The sequence below is a fragment of the Pseudoliparis swirei genome, chromosome 17 (genome assembly GCF_029220125.1).
Source record: "Pseudoliparis swirei isolate HS2019 ecotype Mariana Trench chromosome 17, NWPU_hadal_v1, whole genome shotgun sequence".
In the NCBI taxonomy this organism is placed as follows: Eukaryota; Metazoa; Chordata; class Actinopteri; order Perciformes; family Liparidae; genus Pseudoliparis; species Pseudoliparis swirei.
The window spans coordinates 12,290,853-12,310,998 of record NC_079404.1 but is presented as its reverse complement, the minus strand read 5'-3'; the positions used below and the strand labels follow the sequence as shown (position 1 = coordinate 12,310,998).

The 20,146-nt window shown below is 41.2% G+C and overlaps 1 protein-coding gene across 3 annotated transcripts; it reads left to right on the top strand.

Moving 5' to 3' along the window:
• The first annotated feature begins 12,309 nt into the window (after positions 1-12,309).
• tmem72 (transmembrane protein 72) lies at positions 12,310-17,835 on the top strand. Of its 3 annotated transcripts, none has more exons than XM_056435676.1 (5): positions 12,310-12,558; positions 15,685-15,751; positions 16,485-16,556; positions 16,797-16,936; positions 17,228-17,835. In XM_056435676.1, the coding sequence occupies exons 1-5, from the start codon at positions 12,483-12,485 to the stop codon at positions 17,710-17,712; spliced, it is 840 nt and encodes a 279-aa protein (XP_056291651.1). In that variant the 5' UTR covers positions 12,310-12,482; the 3' UTR covers positions 17,713-17,835. The 3 variants fall into 3 exon arrangements, with proteins under 3 accessions (XP_056291651.1, XP_056291652.1, XP_056291653.1); XM_056435678.1 differs by adding an exon at positions 15,294-15,357 and having other exon boundaries at positions 12,473-12,558; positions 15,685-16,556; XM_056435677.1 differs by lacking the exon at positions 16,485-16,556.
• Positions 17,836-20,146: the final 2,311 nt, after the last annotated feature.

Below are 20,146 nucleotides of genomic sequence, written 5' to 3'. Positions count from 1 at the left end.
GCTGATGATTCAGCACAGAAAAGTTGCTTCACAAATTCATATTATATCTGAACAAATGGATAAAACTTTCTTTTTCTTTCCAACTGAATCCAATGTTGTTCTCAAGTAGGGTCATCCACCCACAGTGAATAACACCTACCACATTTAGAGATAGACTGAAACAATTATAGTCATTACTCGTCATGTTGTTACAGTAGCAGAATCATAATCCTTTATATTTATGCAAACATTTCGATAAAGGACGTGTTAAACGCTTGTGTTTTGTTGCTGCGTCTTGTTGAGTTTAAACACACATGTCATGAATGACTTATTACTGTGCTGAGTTCCTCCATTTTCACAAATGGCCCTGGCTGAAAAGAGGACTCTTGGGATCTGGCACCTTGATATTCACCACCATCACTAACACCTTGTATATGAGCACTCTGTGTTATGAAATCCCACTGGCCTCGCTGTTAACCCTCCACGAATCACTTAAATGGATTTTCTTCCTTTACTCTTTTCCATTTCTGATTGTGTACCCCCACTCTTGTGCTTTAACATCAGAGTGTCCAAACATTGGGCCATCTGACTGTTTAAATCATTGCCCTCTATATATCTCTCCTCTCGTGAAATCTTGATGGTATGGTAACCGGCCCATTTCCGAATAACCCATAACGGCAGGGTCACAAGGAGACTGTTGAGTGTTAAGGACGCCTTTGCACTTCCATGCATGTCTTAGAACGTTGAAGGCGGAACAGCAGAGAGGGTTAAAGTCCAGCCATGACCCTTCTGATGGAGAGCTTCTGTGTGGTCAAGCAGGGTCACAGGTTCACAGAGGAGCAGCGAGAGGTCAGGTAGGAGAGACCAGCATGCAGGCAGCACATCTATACAACAGCAGCGCCCAGTGGTCACATTCTCATCCATCTTATCTCAATGGCCCTCTTATTCTTTTCCCTTTATGGTTACCCTTATTCACCATTTCTGTTCTCAGCGGCTACATCAAGACACATGAACCATCTTATGAAGCTGTGTTCTTTATCTTGTGGAATTGGATCTTTAAAAAGTCCCAAAACAGTCAGTGGATAGGTTTTTACACCTCTTTTCTGGTAGAGCATAATGTTCTTTCACCTTTAGAGCTCATCTGTTGTCGATCAATACAGTAGAGTAAATAGAGAGAACTCTTTCTTCACATCCTCTCATGAGTCTAATTTGATTTATGTCCAGTATGTGACGGGTTCACACTCAAGACGTGCTGTCACTGTTATTACCATATATTCAACCTTGTACCAAGGAAACCTTTGCTGCCCTCTCATTAGGCCATGGGTTTGTGGTTGCCAGAATAAACCATTTCTCAATTTCTGTCATCACATCTGTCTATTCTCATAACAGTGGAGATATTCACTTTTGTTATGAAGTAATTTATATATATATAGTTTATTTATATATATAATTAATATTTTGGAAAATAAGAAGTTGGCCAACATTCAGAGTACCAAGAGGATTCAGTTGAACTGCATGCAGCCCATTGGCCACATGGTCTTTAATTATTTCTTAACAGACCTAATAACCAAAGTTAACAAATCCATGTCATTATGATTTTTGACTATGCTCTCCCTGCCTCACAAATTTAACAAAAACACATCATCAATTTGCTCTCTGGACCCTGATTGTAAACTTGTTTCAGAAGAGATATATCCAGAGTGTGCAGATGCAACGTTTAGCACATGAAGCTTGTGCATGCAAACTCCTGAACTATCAGCAGAAGCAATCTTCCTGGCAGGCCGTCCTTGATAGAGGCCTCCTCTCATTGGTACAATTGGGCAACCAGCCGTGGTTAGCAAAACTCTGCAACATGAAAGCATTTACAGCTGAAGGATGGCCATCACCCTGACCACCGCACACATAAAACACAGCCATATGTTCAGGATTGGGTGGATGATGGCTTCTCTTTTGATATTCAGCATGAAGTCAGAAGGCATGACTAATGACATGGTGTTTAAAATGTGGTGTAGAATAAGACATATTCAATTCTCTTAACCTGGATCTTGAAGATAATCATCCAATGTATTCGCTGTCTTGAGGCATTAGGTGGTTTTGTGTTTGGAAACGACTGCAGAAGACACTAAATATGATCCATTTCTTCCAATCATAGTCACTTTATTTTCTGGATTATTTAACTTTCCAAACATGCATCCATTAGAAATTATTGTTGACCGGATAAACAGGAGCTGCACTTTCTCTGGTCTGGTTTCCAGGGTATCAGAAATGTACGAATACAAAACTGATCCCCATCTGCTCGGGCCGCTGTGGATGTTAAAATTACTCAAATATACATAAACACATCATTGTAAAGTAACAGTCAAAGGGTTGTGTGCAGGTTGGTTGTATTTGTGTAACTGTATTGCATTCCTGTTGGTTAAATCTGTTTTTGCTGGATAGTTTTTTTGTCTATGTTTTGTCATCATGATTTCCAGGGCTTCCTCTAAAATGTTAAATCCTTGTTTCCTTGCTTTTCATTTCCATTGAATTTATTTATCTTCTTTTTTTTTGGACAAATGCAACTTGGATTTGTGGTAGTGTTGTGGTGAAAGGTGGGGTCCTCAATTTGGAAGTCTGTGGTAACAACACAACATTTTTACTTCAATATTTACATATTATAAAAGGTAAAAGCCAAGCATATGCCACCAGTTATTCTTGATGTGCCTGTATTATTTCACTAAATGTGCTTTATCTTGATATATAAGGAGGATGACTCCTTTTATTACTCCCAAATGGACAATACAGCAACAGGAGTTTCCCTCCCCAGCCCCTTAATGTGTGCTTTGACAGGAGATCAATCAAATCCTGCCGGTTAGCGTCATCCATCACCCTGCAGGTACACATAGCATCATGATATGAAACAGCATTTCCTCAGGAAGGACAAAACGCTCATGCTCATATATTCTACTGCAATCTGTTGTCTGTTGAGGATTGTTCAATTTGTCTCCTCTCCGTTTCCAGTTGCATGTGAATGAGTTTAGTGAGTGTGGCGCGGAGTTTATGTGTGTTTTCACTGTTTTGGGGTTCTTCTCTGTTCTTATGTCTATGCACATGTTCAAATAAGATAGAAAGTAGTTATAGTGGTTTGTGTGGCGTTGTTTGGGAGTATGGCGTCCTCTGAGACCCCACGCCTATGCCTCCGGCAGCGAGTCCAGGTAGTTCCACCGGACAGCAGCGTGTCGGTGGAGGAGGTGCTGCTGGGTGTCGGAGAGCAGTTGGGCCATGACAACAGCAACAATATGTATAACAACTAAGTAAACTGTTTAACATGATCATATGTCACACGGGATATTCCTTTTTCTGCTTATTTCTCTTGTTTAGTCTCCTTCTATCCTCTGACCTTTCAATTCCAAGCTTCAATTTAGGGTCTTTAAACATCAATGGTGGGAGCGATAGGCAGAAAAAAGCATTAATAATGGAAGTTATAAACCAGAAGTTGAAGGACATGGATGCCACCAGCTTGTTTATATTAACCTGGAAAGTTCGGCAGTGCAGAGGAAGCAGATGACCTGTCTGAAGCTCCCAGGAGGACGGATAACCACCGACCACAGGGAGATGAGGACCCATGCTGTGTGTGTCTACGCTGCTCTTTTTGGAGAAGATGCAGCCATAAGACAGCCATAAGGAGCTCCTGGAAGGTCTTCCACAGCTCAGTCCTTCAGAGAGGGCAACGCTGGACGGAGAGCTGAAGCTGGAGGAGCTGACGGCTGCAGTGAACCAGATGTCACTGGTCCTCAAATTGAACAGCAATAAAACCGAGGTTGTCCTCATTGGCTCCAAGTCAACACTCACAAAGCATCCCAGTCTCACCCTTACAATAGACAACTCCTCGGTCTCCCCCTCCCCTCAGGCTAAGAGTCAGGGTGTCGTCCTCGACAGCACACTATCATTCCACACTCACATTAATAACACCATCCGGTCTGCCTACTTCCACCTCCGAAATATCAACCGCCTCCGACCTTCACTCACGCCCAACAGCGCCGCAATCCTGGTCCACTCTCTTGTCACCACCCGCTTGGATTATTGCAATTCCCTCCTCTTTGGTCTCCCCCACAAACTCCTCCATAAGCTCCAACTGGTCCAGAACGCTGCTGCCCGCATCATCACCAAAACCCCTTCAATCTGTCACATCCCCCCTGTTCTACAGCAACTCCACTGGCTACCCATCAAACACCGCATTGACTTTAAGATCCTCCTCCATGCATTCAAGGCCATCCACAACCTCGCCCCTCCATATCTATCTCACCTCCTTCAAATCAACATTCCCACCCGGTCTCTCAGTTCTGCTTCCTCCATCAACCTGACTGTCCCCCCAGCTCGTCTGTCCACCATGGGGTCAAGAGCCTTTAGCCGCTCTGCCCCTCGCCTCTGGAACTCCCTCCCCCCTGACATCAGAAACATCGACTCAATCTTTTTATTTAAAACCCACCTCAAAACTCACCTTTTTAGGCCTATGCCTAACTTGTTCCCCGTCATGGTTGCTCTGCTGCAGACTGCTCTGCTTTTTAACTGTTCTGCTTTTTTTATCTGTGTCCATCAATTGAACTGTTTTTAATGTGTTGTACGGCGACCTTGAGTGCATTGAAAGGCACCTTATACAATAAATGTATTATTATTATTATTATTATGTCTTCAAGAAAGGGCTCAGATTTTCTTTAAGCAGTTCTGGAACATTATTGGTTCTGACTTACATTGTGTGTTGGTGGAATGTTCTCAAACAGGATCACTTCCTGTTTCCTGCCATCGGGCAATACACTCCTTGCTGCACAAGAAGGGCGACTCGGCCCTTCTTAAGAACTGGAGCGCAGTGGCCCTCACAGACTATAAGGTGCTTTCCAGAGCCTTATCCAACAGACTAAGAGACTACATGGAAGTAATTGTAAATAGTGACTAAACGTACTGCATCCCAGATGGAACAGGTATGGACAATATTTGTGATGTGCTTGATGTATGTAAATTCCAAGATGTAAATGTTGGTATTGTCTCTCTGGATCAAGAGAAGGCTTTTCACAGGGTGAACCACGCTTATCTGTTTTCTGCAGTCAGGGTTTTTGGAGTCTTTTTGGTTTGGGTGGGTTTGTTGTATGATGGTGCTAAATGGTGAAAATGGGAGCTGGGCTGAGTCGACCAATCCCTGTACGGATCCGGTGAAAGTGCCGAAGGGACTGTTAAAAGCCCGACCAGACGGTGGACAATATACAGGCATTCAGGGACAGATGGACTACTAGAAGCATGTTATGCTCAGTGAGTGCTGATGGAGAGCTGGTGGTAAAAATGTTATCATTTTGTTTTTCAAATGATGTTTTAGAGTGTTTTCTTTGCAATATTGAAATAAAGGATTCTTTAAAACCAAAACCTTTCCTCTCTTCTCTCCTCTTTTCTTCTCTTATCCCCTTTCTCTTTTGAAACTCTATCTTTAAAGACAGGCCAAATTATAGTTAAAGCTTTTCTTTGAAATTTATTTATCTCTTTACAATGAAACACTGTACCATCTCCGATATTATCTTCAAGGAGATGATGCTACGCAGACATTTGCTTTGAGGAAAGAATATTGCAGGTTTGGTATAATCTTTTATTCATATAAATCAAAATCATATAATTTTCGATCCACTTCCTTCTTTCAGATTTAAATGGCAGAAGAAGGCATGTGTAAGCGACCGTGAGCCAACCGGGCCACATGGAGCTGCCATCAGTCCAGAGGAACAGTGGGGCCGGGGTTTGTGCTGCAACCTCTTGGTTACAGGGCAAATACTACATCTTTAAAGACTTTGCACTAACCACAGAATAACTACTCATAGGACAGAAATGTTTTTTCATACAGAAAGAAAAATAAAAAAAATCAGAACCCTCAGTACCAAGGCCAAACTGAATTGCTTACAGTTCTCCTTTCTGTTCACTATCAGTGTGTGAATCTTGTGTGTGCATACAGAATGTGTGTCTGTTTCTGCGAAACACTGGAGAAGAATATCCCTCTCACTTTAAACTACATTCCTTCATCCTGCCTTTACTTGACTGTGTAAGAACAGTATGGTCCTGTAATGGCTCAAGATAATGGCCTGGTATAAAAACGTCAGAACGGTCTGACATGTGTCCTTCTCTCATCCTCTGTGGCCAAAATATTAATTACTTGCTCATCTGATGGCCTTTGTCAGAAAAGACTAGAGTAGTGCCTTTTTCTTTTGATTAGGTTTGCCTGTGAGCTGGTGAGAAGACAAATGAAAGCCAGCCAGACTGAAAAGATTTACATTAAAGAGGAGGCCGTTATGAGCCAGATAGGAAAATGAGGGACCACTGTTTTAGCTCATCCTAATGTGCTGTCGTTTAAAGTGAAAGGGCAGAGACTGATCCACCAACACAATCACCACAACAAACAGCCTGTGACCTCTGTGGTATGTGATGAATGCTTATTGAAGATCTAATCACATGTTCTCATTGCTGAGGTTGTAAACCTCCTGACTCGGCACTGCTCAAATCAAAACCTGCAACAGAAAGAACACGACGGCTTAGAATTTACTTTTTATAAGAGACTTTGGATGATTACTTATTTGAATTTGCATTCTCCACTGTGTGATCAATAAAGTTGCATGTTGAAGTGTCCTTGAGCAAGACACTGAATCCAGAGTTGCTCCCCGGGCACTTCACTGTTAATAACTAAGGATGGGTCAGATGTAGAGATGAATTTCCCCACTGTGGATCAATAAAGTATACATTATTATTCGTAATATTATTAGCCAAAGACTAACACTCACAGAAGTACATACACACATTTTGATGGAGGCTAACTGGACATTTCCACGTCGTCTCCAGCCGTTTGCAACCTTTGTGAACGGGAATCAAGACTTATCACACAAAATTAAGCACATGATGAAACCTTATCGTATGCAGCTGGCCTTTTCTCCAGTGTGTCTAAACGAGTATTCTGATGAACAGTCAATTATCTTTGATGTGTAAGGACCGGGTTATCAGCACTATTTATTTTCATGCGTTTTTCCACCCTATTGGAAAAGTGTTTATTGTTGTTCCGAATCGCTTGGTCTCCCCTGGAAGGCATTCATTTTTAAAATGACACAAATTATTGTGTAATGATGGCAGGGTTTTTTCCAAAGCTTATTCACCCTCTGACAAGTTGTTGTGACGGAGTATACAGCATATAAAGAGTCAATGACTTGCTAACAGGTTTGACATACCAATCTAAAAGCTGAGAGCTGCATTTACGGCTTGTTTCTGCTTCCCCAAAGTGGCCTAAAAATTCAGTTTCAAATTGTATCTTCAACAATGTTACTACATGTCTCGGCACTACGCCAGATTGTTGCTACGGAGACTTAAAAGCATAACAGAAATGTGAGCTGGCTATGTAAACCTGATTTTATTTGGATTAAAACACTGATTCTTCCTTTTTGTGGGAGGCCTGAACGCTGAGAAACAACACCTCCTCATAATGATGTTTATAATCTGTGTTGACATTAGACACTAGACAGGCGGACATTTACATCCTCTCTGTCTTTTCAAAACCTTCTCCATTCATATCTGTTTCACAACCACATATTTTTCCTGCTCCTTCACATGTGTGTGCTTCATCGGTCTGGGGGACGCTCCTGACCTTTTGGTATTGTTATAAATGATATCTGTGAAAAAAAAGAGCAGAAATAACAATACACTCGTTTACCCACTGATAAATATCAGTGTGTAATCATCTCCTGTCACTTCAGGATTGAAATGTACCAACATCTCTTTACCACTAGGTGGCTCACTGCATTCGTAGTAATTAGGCTCAACCATGGCGGAGTACCTGTTGTTAAAAACTGCAGAGAGGTTAAATAGTCTTAATGTGGTCATTTGCATTTTTGTCATAATATCTTAAGAAATATTCACGTTTGCTGCTGAAGTTAGTTCAGTCTTTAACCCTTGTGTTGCCTTAGGGTCATTTTGACCCGAATCAATATTACACCCTCCCCCCGCCTTTGGGTCATTTTGACCCGATTCAATGTTTCACCCTCCTGTTAGCTTTATATTTACTAACATATTTTACCCTTTGGGTTCAATTTGACGCCAGCAATTAAAACCTCCAGAAAATTATTAGAATTAATATTGTTTTCCAAGTTTAAGTGTGAGGCACTTTATGTTTGTTTGTTGACTCCCGAAAGAACACCGACATTAAACATTGAATGAGGTCAAATTAATCCTAAAGCGGGGGGAGGGTGTAATATTGATTCGGGTCAAAATGACCCTCAGGCAACACAAGGGTTAAGGAACCTCCCTCGGCCTTGAGATAAAACAGCCCGTAAGAAGTGATTATGGAGATGTTCTTCGAGCAAAGCAACAGAGCAGGGTAACAAAGCTGGTGGTGTATTGAGATTAGTGCTGTTTTCCCCGGTTCTGACAGGCACCAGACACCCCAGACTGAGAGAGGTGGGATAGGGAGGAAGGGAGGGAGAACGCTGTGAGACAGAGGCATGGCTAATCTCTATGCCCATGGGCAAAGTGGAGAGAGTGGGGGAGTGGTGTGAATCCGTGGTGAGGTGGAGGGTGAGGAGGCGTAACGCAGGGATGATAACAGGGTATGAGAAAATGTGAGCAGGCGAGTGAAAAATTGGGAAGTGGGTGAGAGATCGAAGGTCAGTCCGGGTGAAGCTGAGCGTTGAGAGGAGGAGACATGTCTAAATCGCTGCACAGAGCAAAGGAAAACATTGGGCTGTATTTATACTGTAACATTAGATTTACAGTCTCAATAGATGGCAATCAGTCACAATTACATGAACTACTCCCCCCTCTGGCATATTCTGAAAACTGCCATGATGCTCACAATGTACAGTAAATGTCAGCAATGTTTTCATATGGCTTTATCATGAGAGCCTAGCATGTCAAACTAGAACGGGCACTCGGCAGAGCGCATACCTTCGCATATCAAAAGATTGGGCATTGAACTATGAACATTTTGGCATTAGTTGCATGCCAATTGGATAGAAATTGACCGCGCTATGGTAAAAAGAAGATTTTCACCTTTTCATGACCTTGACCTTGACCTTTGACCCGCTCGATCCCAAAATCTAATCAAATGGTCCCCGAAGAATAACCAATCATCCCACCAAATTTCATGCGATTCGGTTTAATACTTTTTTAGTTATGCGAGTAACACGCATACAAATAAATAAATAAATACACGGCGATCAAAACATAACCTTCCGCATTTTCAATGCGAAGGTAATAAACATTGAAAAAATTACCATGTTAACATGCACAGTACACATTTCTATCTCATGTATGTCTGGATCACGTGAAAAAATGCACTGATGTCTATATATGCATGTGATTAGTTAAGATTTCTTTGAATGGATCAGGCTTTGAATGGATCAGGCCCATCCTACATCCAGGACATGGCTGTTTCCTGTCCTTGCTCCACAATAGTTAAACAAACTCCCTATTGACATCAGCACAGCTGTCGCAGAATGAAAACTCATTTGTTCTGGAGTAAATCTATCTCTATCTCCTATTGTCTCTGAATTAGCCATTGAAGTAGTTGAGCATATTTGGTGAAGTTCATGTACTTGTGGAGGAGCACACACCCCTGCATATCAACGGTTCTGCAGTGGAAATGGTCAGCTGCTTCAGGTTCCTCGGGGTCAACATCAGTTACGACCTCACCTGGTCTGCTCACACAGACAAGGTGGTCAAAGCGGCCCGGAAGCGCCTCTTCTTCCTGAGGAGACTGAAGAAGTTTGGCATGGATTCAGTCATCCTCACCAATTTCTACAGATGCACAATAGAAAGCATCCTGACTGGGTGCATCACAGTGTGGTATGGGAGCTGCACAGCCAAGGACCGCAAGGCCCTACGCAGTGTGGTCAGGACTGCGGAGTTCATCATCGGTAGGGAGCTCCCAGCCCTGCAGGACACATACCGCACACGATGCCTCAGGAAGACTGGCAGGATCCTAAAGGACTGCCATCATCCAGCCTTCAGCCTGTTCACCCCGCTGCCTTCTGGAAGGCGGTACCGTAGTATCCGGTCTCGCACACAGAGACTGGAGAACAGTTTCTTCCCGAGAGCCATCAGGCTGCTAAATGGACACTGACACACGGTCGACACTTTTGCACTCGTCACTTTACATACACTGTCACTTTCAAATCACTGCTTGTACTTACACTTATTATTGCACTACCTGCTTTATTGCACTACCTGCTACTCCCATTTGTCTGCAGTTTATTTTATTATATGTTACAATATGTGTATTATATGTTATATGTCTATGTTAGTATTATGTTCAGAGTACTTGTACAGAGTGTATGTCATGTTATGTTATATTATGTTCGCTATGTTATGCTATGGTAGTTGTTGTGTGGTGCCTTGTCCTAAGAATTTCAGTGCCCAGTCTGACCCTGTGTCATTCTGTGCATCTGACAATAAAAGACTTGTAACTTGTAACTACTTGCATACGTCTTGCGATTATTGAGTAGCCACATGGTTTACTGTACTTATTCTTTGGATACAAATATCAGCTAAATAAATGCAAAGTCTTGTAATGTAATGTGGCTCTGTAGCTCAGGAGGTCGAGCAAATGTCATTAACTGCATGCATCGATGTCCTGCTCCCACTGCCTAAATGTCGGCTTCTCCTTAAGCAAGACACTGAAGCCCAATTGCTGTGTGGGTTAAAAAGAAGCACGTTGTAAAGCACAAAATAACAATATTAATACAGTCCATCTACCAAAATGAGTGTTCACACAGTCTGGGACTGGGGTTTCAGACCCAGGCCCCTATTGCTGTGAGGCACCATGCAGCCTAGAATGCTAACATGATGTTCACCATCTTGGTTTAACATTTAATAATTAGCATTAAACACAGTACAGCTGAGCCTGCTGAGAATGTCATTAATTTGCAGGTATTTGGTCAAAGTATTGAACAATATTTGATATTCTGACCTGATGATGATGCAAAACAAGTTTAGGGAACACCAATGTTTCTACAATTCATCCAGAGGGGAGTCATGGATGTGTGTATACAATTTCATGTCAATCCATCCAGTAGTTGTCGAGACATTTCACTAAAAGCACAACATTAAAAGTCAGAGGCTTGCCAAAGTCAGTGGGTTTCGTCCTCTGGAGACGAAGAATGTCTATAAAACGGCATTACGATTTTTCCAATAGTTGTTAAGACATTCAGTTTGAGTTAAACTAGTGGTAATATGTATATGGTGACATTGCTATTCCTAGAAAAACAATACCATTTAAATAACAGCTAATTTGTCCTAACACATCTAACACCTGCAGTTTCTGCAGCGCTGCTCACACACACTCACTTATACTTTATACCATGAATGCCACAAATAACCTGGATGCTGAGCCCGAAACAAGTGGAACCAGTGTACAAAAGCGTCTTTGTTAGAGATTTAAGGAGATTTGTGTAGCTTACTTTGGCTTCGACCAGGAGTCAGTGTGTGTGTGTGTGCTCTTAATGCTCGTTCCCGTCGGCCTCTGCTGTGCCTGAAAAAAAGCCCACCCTGCATCACCTCAAGTAGGGTTACATTTAAATATGTGTATGTGTGTCAAAGGGTCTCTGCTGGTTCTTGTGGCAGGGAGAGCAACTGGCTTTTCATAGCAGGTGTGGCTCATCAGCTGATGAAAGCCTGAAAGACCAAACACAAAGCAAACAGGACCCAGACCCCTTGTGGAAGGGAGGGGTCGTCACAGTTAGACTATTCACAATGTGCAGAGTCCAAGTGCAAACTAAGTGGGACTTGTTTATCATATGAACACATCAACCCTCACTCTGAAATAGTTTTCCAATAAATGGGTGCTTCCAGAGTGACTGTGGCCTTGAAAAATAAAGTGTTTCTGTTGGTTTGATTATCCCTAATGATCTGAATTTACACGGAGTAAAACAAGGGGAAGTTGCTCTTAATCTTTTATGTTGTTCAATTACTGCTAATTAAGTGTGTTTGTGTGTGTGCGTGTGTGATAGTTAGTTAGTTAGTAAATTAGTTCTTCCCCAGCTCTAATGACATATGTCATACGGGTGCCGGGGGCTGAACCGTTTCACCTTGACTTACTGAGTGGAATGCTAAACCAGCTGAAAGTGGTATTGTTATTGTGTGTGTGTGTGTGTGTGTGTGTGTGTGTGTGTGTGTGTGTGTGGGTGTGTGTGTGTGTTTGTGTGTGTGTGGGTGTGTGTGTGTGTGTGTGTGAGTGTGTGTGTGTGTGTCAGGCTGAATAACAGTTATATGAGCAACAGGGGCATTGAGTCACAAACCTTTCTAAAGTCGTCCAGTCTAAGAAGCTTCACATCATGGCTCTTGTAGTTTACCCCCGTTGGCTCTTTTCTTTTTACGGACAACCATCAATCCTGTTTACAGTCAATGTGTCTAGGATGTTACTTTTTTAACTACTAAGCTACCAACTATTTCAAAAAGTGTCAAAGAAGTGTGACGGTTGTATTTTCAAACAGTGAAGAGGGAAAGTATTTGAGGTCATGGGGAACTCAGAGCGGGTCTGTTGGATTATTGTGGAGTGTGCCTGCAGGTTCCTTGGTGTTTCTACAGCAACAGGTAAGACGTAAAAACAAACAGAAATGAAAAACGAGAATAAATTCAGTTCTATGTGTATCACTTTTTTTAGTATGGGCAGCATTTAGTTCTTTGGATTCACTAACAGATTCCAGATCCTCTCTCTGATCAATTCTACAGTCAACGCAGACATGCGTTTGTAAAATATATAAAAAGACTAAAACAATCAGGATGTAATGTGTTCCGGTGGGGGAGAGTTATCCAGCTTGGCTTTCTCAGGATTTCATGAACCAGGTCAGATGGAGATGTTGGCCAACTGTACTCTTGACCTTGAGGAACTCAAATCCAGCTCTAGCTGAGCATATAAAACATACTTGATCATACATAACCTCTCTGTAATGGTTGCTCCTCTGTTTTCTTCAGGCTCACAGGGTCACATTGCATGCAGCTCTCTTGGCCACATTAAATCATCACAGGGGAAATAGCTCATGGTTGCTGGCTGCTTCGAAAAAAATATGGAACCCCTCCACTTAAATTCAAACAGCTGCAGACATTGAACATTTACAGAGAGACATGTGCCTCAAATCACACCAAAACCAAGTCTCTGCAGCCAGCTGGGCTCATGTGATCACAAGCTGTTAGACATTCACACCTATGAGATTACTGTACATTGTCTCTACATGTACATGGGTTTGTGGTAAGAGGATGTATAGATGTTCATCTATCTCTCTGCCTGTGTGTTCACATGTCTGTGTTGGCCTGTTTGTCTTCACATTAAATTACATTACGCTGACGCACAACAGACACAGCTATGAGGAGCAATACAGGGTTAAGTGTCTTGCTCAAGGACACATCGACTAGCTCTAGTAGAGCGTGGAATCGAACCGCCGATCCACTGATTGAAAGACGGACCTGCTAAGCAGTGACCCACAGTCGCCCTCCTTTGTGTGTGTTCAGTCGACAGACATACAGGAGCACATACATGTTAATATCCAGCTGGTCTATATGCAGTGTTTATTCATCTCACACTCTATAAACGACCAGAAACAGTTTAGTCACATTCCCCTGATTTCCCCCTGGGGCTGATTCTATCTCCACATTTCTGGTAAGCCTGAGAAATGATTTCCATGTGTTTGTTTAGTGGCAATCCTTTGTTAACCATGCTTATCTCTTAAATACCTCACAGGAAAAAGGTTGATGAACAAAACAGGCTTTCCTTTATAGTTTTTCACACTGTCATCATCTGTTTTTATATCGTTCCATATGTGTTCAAATGTGATTTGGTGTTAAGACTCAAATTCAGGACTATAGAATGAAGTAATAGGGCATAATCCTACAAAAGGTATCATGGACAACAAGATAGGATATACCATATATTTGTTTGCTCTAGAGTTGACACGGTTGATGTTGTCACGTGTGGACAGCCAGGTCTCATTTCTAGATGTTGTGCTAAGCTAAGATAACTGGTTGCTGGCGTTAGCTGCATATGCTGGCTAGCCTACAGACATGACAGAGTTACCGATCGTCTTCTCTAACCCGCAGGAAGAAAGTGGATACGAGTATTTCCCAAAAAGTACGGTTGCTTTAAAATATTCGGAAGGTGGCATAACTCTCCGAGTCCGCAGGGCAATGCAGCAATGTTGAAAATCAGCAACATCCAGTTGCCGTTTTTATATCCATTTTTTATATGCATGTGCTTTCAATTACACATAATACAATTAGATTGAGGAATACAAGTAATACTGTTCTGGATCAGCACTCATTTCTCATAGGCCCAAATGTAGAGGAAGGACTTTCAACATACCGTATCCTCTAATGACCACGTCCTACACAGTCAAATTGGCAGTGTCAATTTAACACTTAAAGAGCACATGTTAACACTCAGCCAGTGAGCATATCGTCCCCCATCTTTAGAGTGTTAAAGTAGCACTGAACATAGTGTTAACATTTCAGAGTTAACTCAACTCTGGTAAGAGCTATTATTTTACACTGAGAAGTGTTAATTTTGATTAACACTAGTTTGAGTGTCAACTGTAATTTACATTTGACATTCATCCAAAGCTACTTACACTCATTTTACAATCATACAGTGAGCAAGTTTGGATTAAGTGTCTTGCTCAAGGACACATTGACTAGGGCAGGCATTGAATGAAAGACAGAGCTGCTAACTACTGACCCACAGTGGCTTTTAACACTAGAGGGACAGTTTACTGGCTTAGTGTTAATGTACTCTTTAATTCCACCGTGTAACTTTTGACTTGGTCACGTTAGCCGTCTGCAATTCGATATTTCAAGACATAAAAACAGCTCGAGTGTAAGTTGAACACAGTACAGCGTTATTCTAAAATGGTGCTTCTGCTGAAATATCAACATTTAAATATAAAAAAGTGATTTAGAGAAACTTACTGCTGTCTTTCCAGAATTACAACGCGCGTGATGAAACTCAATTTGAAAGGAGAAGGAGGGGGTGGAGTTTTCCAGAGTAACAGTGAACGTTGTCATCACAGGGGGGTTTACTCTTGCTATTGTTGTAATAACTCTGAAAGAGTTAATATACTTTGACACATAATTATGTTTTATACTGGGGAATTTACTGTATACAAGTTGCAACTTTTTTTTTAATGTTATGATTCTGCTCTGTGACATAATATGTGTCCACTGGTATGATATGGTAATTACAACCACAAGTAAGCCATTACCAGAAAGTTGTGACCATGATGGAAACAATTACATAAATTACCAGTATTAAATGTTCAATATGTGTTTTATTTCAATAGTTCTAACTGCCCCTTGGAGTGTAAACTATATGAGCTCACATTGGATCACTTCAGGGCAACTCAGGTCAGTGTGCATTGCTAAATTAGGGAAAAAATGGTTTTCAGAACTTAAATTAGTTTCTAACAACTGCCTCAAACATTACAGCTACAGGAATACAGTAAAGACTACCTCGATAGCAAAATGAGAAAGATAAATAACAAATGCCCAAGAACAGTCAAACCAGTGTATTGTTGCATCACAGTAGATATATGAATATTTACATTGAATTTAGACAAGTTGACCCGCTACAGCAACCCTTCCTGCAACTGATGAGAAAATCATGAACTAAGTCTGACATCTGGTGGACAGAATCTACACACCAGTGAAATGATCTTCTTGTCTCTTTTTCAGTGTTGTGTGCTGTGGGAGCGGAGACCTTGAAACAGGGAGAATTCAGTAGCCTCGGTATCTACCTAATGTAAGTGTTTAGTTTTTGTCCTTATTTTTGTTGATTAAATAAATTCTTGATTTTGCATATCACTATTTCAAGTGTTCGTGTGTGTGCATGCAGATTTAAATCATTGTGCTTCGGTAGTTTTTTCCTCATGTTGGGTTTTCTGATGCTCTTTGTAACCTTGTTTTTGAAAGTGTGTTATAACTACATTTTAATTCTAATTTGTCGTTTTTGTCGTCCATATTGCTGTATGAATTTAAGAACATTAAGAATGACAACAACTCATTCCTACACACACACTGCCTGGATGTTAACATGACAAAGAATGTGTGGCCTGAGGGCTGGTAGAAAACAATTGCAATACCGTACATGCCGTCATAACCACTCCTACTACATTCACACACTTGCGAGGAGACGTTGGGAAGGAGTCAGAGGGATGAAGTGCGGTGCAGAGGGCAGAATGGAGACCAATGCTTCGGTGCTACTTCGTATCATCTCTGTGGGTCACTGCCAAACTCCCACAGAGCCGCAGGAAAGCATCTCCCAAAGGAGAACAGAAAAGCATGATAATTATTCTGTCAGAATACAGAAGCACTATTTAAAGGCAATATCTCTTAACTAGAAGCATCCCCTTGCGACCCACATTTTTGAGAATTTAGACAATTTAGGGACATATTTAGATATACATAATTAGAGACAGTTTACTGATTTTATCACAATATCAGTTTCTTCCGGCTCTATTCTATTCTCCTCCCAGAGTGTCATCTGTTGGCATCATGATGTTTGAACTGGCCTATTTCCTGGACACGCTTCTGATCATGTGTCTGCCGTGAGTAGCCGACACAGCACTCAATTGTTTCACATGGATACTTATGCATTGGAAAACCTCTGTGTAGTAATGCTAGTATCATTCCCTTATGAGCATTAAAAGCAGGTTCTCAACTTTAGTCTGGCAGGATATCTGCCATGTCAGTAATAATTTACTGTCAAAATAATCTAAAATTGTAAGGACGTGACTTTCAGTCCCCTTGACTGCTTCAGCCCTGCTCTTGTCCTTATCTTTCTCTAGCTGTCCTCCAGACTGGCAGCTGTTTGTGTTGTGGGGGAAGATGGCTCGCATTGGAGGCTTCCATAAATTCCTCTATTACGCCATACTGTCAGTGGTCTGCTTCTTGCACCCTGTGTTGGTGTGGCATGCAATTATCCCAGGTAAAAAACACTGGCAAATATCATACTTACACTGTTAATTAATTTCAGCAACAGACATATCAACTTTATACAGTTGGACACACACAGGTGCATGTTAAAAACATGAAGAATGGCACCTTTTTTTCAAGTTCCCCAGTGAGGTGTGACAGTGAGCCGGCATGCACAATACAAGTGAAGCAGCTAAATGAAATTCAGCCATCAATAATTTCATCGTTTACATCAGAATGGCTGCTACTGTAACGTGTCTAAGAGTCTCCAGCGAAAGAAATAGAATATATGTTTTGATTGCAGGGACAATGCTTCTGGTGACAGCCTTTTTGAACTTTATACTAAGCAAGAAAACAACGATCAAATCTCCCAAAAGACCACAAGAAGGCCACAGCGACCAAGACACTGTCTGTGTCACGGAGGCCCCCTCAAACAGCACCCTCTCATTCCTCGACGTGGTGACAGGAAGGAGAGGGGGAGGACAGGCTCTCACAACCAGAGGCCACTGCCTCGGTCCGGCAGAGAGAGGAGAGAGCGTCCAGGCCATGCTGGAGCTGGAGCAGACAATAGCACCTAAAGGCACAGACAGGGAGAGGAGGAGGTGGAAAGAAAGGAGGCTGATCTGCTTGAGAGGGAGGGAGGAGCCTGTGGAGAGAGAGATGGAGGAGATGGACAGTTACTGTGAGCAAGAGCCAGACACCACCTCAGACACTGCACCTATGATTACTGAGACTGAGATCCTTACTGATATCACACAAAGGAAAGCATGTGTAATGTATTCATACTGACTCACTGGTGCTACCCTGTGTGGTGGATGTTAAGCTGAAAATAACATTATCAAAAGTCCAAGCAGCCAAAATCAGACGGATCTGTATTTTAAATAAATATGTTGATTATTTTATTAAATGCTCTACTGATTTATTATTGTGTGACTTAAAAGGAAATATCTACCTACTTGTACAACATGTATTTGTTGGTGTGTTTTAACAATCATTTGGTCCTCAGATGTATACAGTCAAAGAAATTTAATTATTTAAATTACATGGGCAAGTGGTTGGCTTTAAGTCAGATGTTCTTTCAAGGCCAGCATTGATTTGAAGAGCAGACATTAAAGACAAGCAATCCAATCTAGTTACTGCACCATGCATTATTTATGAGATAATAAATTAGATACAACTGTTTCATTCATTCACCGTCAGAGAAAATGTTTATGACTGTGACTGCAAGCATGAGCGCATGTGAAGGTGCATGTGTTCGTCACATTCAAGCCTCCTCATTGTGTATTTGTCATGTGCAAGCGGTGACCATGGAGACGGAGCTCTGGGAGAAGCGCTAACATTATTATGGTGATGAGAAAAACATCAGATCACCCACCAGAGCGCCACCCAACCAAAGCATTATTACTAAGTATTATGCATTTAATATGTCATATTGCACATTGATAATATTAAGAGGATGTGTGAATCAGACCCGAGCTCTATAAAACCAGAAATTAGCATATTTGTGACACAAAAGTGGGTATGAAAAGCTTGTATTAACATTTCATTTGTTTTTCTTTGCTCAATACCCATACTACGGTTTAAAACTGCAAATCCAGGTTGTCAATGAATAGCTCATGACCAGAAAATATGTCAAGACAGATCTCTTTGAACTGGAAGCCGAGGACAAAGTCCTGGTGGCATGAGACAAAGTCATGATTAAATCCCACGCTTCTGAATGATGAAGACTGGAAGTGGAAGGACATTGTGCTGAAGGAACAGACCTTGAAGACGATTTAATAGTGTTGAATGCATTTAAGGTTCATTATAAATCAATTAAGGCAAATAATGAAGTTATACCCAGACAGAATGACACTGCAAAAACAACTTCAGCACCTGGAGGAAAGGTTCTCCAAAGAACAAACCTTTGACGACACAGACAATGCGATAAAGTCAAAGTCAAAGATTGAGGAGATCAGCGACACACTCTCGGATAAAAAAAGCTTAGACCGACTTCTACAACTCCCTGATAGTTGAGAAAAAACAAATCCAAGTTATCAATGCAGTAATCACAAGAATAAACAAGCCAGATTTTCTGTTATGCTGACACAACCTGCTTACCTGTCATCTACAAACTAAAGACTTCCAAACGAGATTGGGTTTGTAACTGACCAGAAAATGAACTCATGAGGATGTAAAGCAAAACAAATGGATGACAAATAAAATATTTTTGGGAACAGAAAATGTTTTTTTTTTTTTTTCAACTCACAGAACAAACGAGGGGTCCTCTCCTTCGCTGCTGTCAGTCCTCATAGACACAACAGGTTTGTTGACAAAAACAAAACACCTGTAATCCTTTTGTCTGCTTTAGAGGTCTAAAGCAAAACAAACGAATGTAATGGGGAGGTTTGGCATGAAGCATCTGCTCAGCTCGAGGACCGCCTTCCACCTTGGAGGAATTCCTGGCAACCTCTATCACCTGGGCAGACCGTTGCCTTTCACTCAGTGTTGCTCGCTTCTTGTTCTGATTTCTGTCGCTTCAGAAACTTGCAGGACGGTGACAATGAATCAGGTGCACTGGAAAAAAACAGTAAAGGATGAGAGAAGGCGAGAGGAGAATAGAGGAGTCACCATCCCAAAATAGAAGCTGTTGGGGCAAAAACAATGGTTTCTAAACAATGGCTCTTTACTCCTACAACGGCAGGAGTAAAGAGCAACGAGAGGGAAGGATCCGACATATATATATATACAGGACTGTCTCAGAAAATTAGAATATTGTGATAAAGTTCTTTATTTTCTGTAATGCAATTAAAAAAACAAAAATGTCATGCATTCTGGATTCATTACAAAGCAACTGAAATATTGCAAGCCTTTTATTCTTTTAATATTGCTGATTATGGCTTACAGCTTAAGAAAACTCTAAAATCCTATCTCATAAAATTTTAATATTTCCTCAGACCAAGTAAAAAAAAAGATTTATAACAGCTGAGTGTTTGTCAAGGCTCAGGAAACCCTTGCAGGTGTTTCGAGTTAATTAGACAATTCAAGTGATTTGTTTAATACCCTACTAGTATACTTTTTCATGATATTCTAATATTTAGAGATAGGATATTTGAGTTTTCTTAAGCTGTAAGCCATAATCAGCAATAAATCAGAATAAAAGGCTTGCAATATTTCAGTTGATTTGTAATGAATCCAGAATGCATGACATTTTTGTTTTTTTAATTGCATTACAGAAAATAAA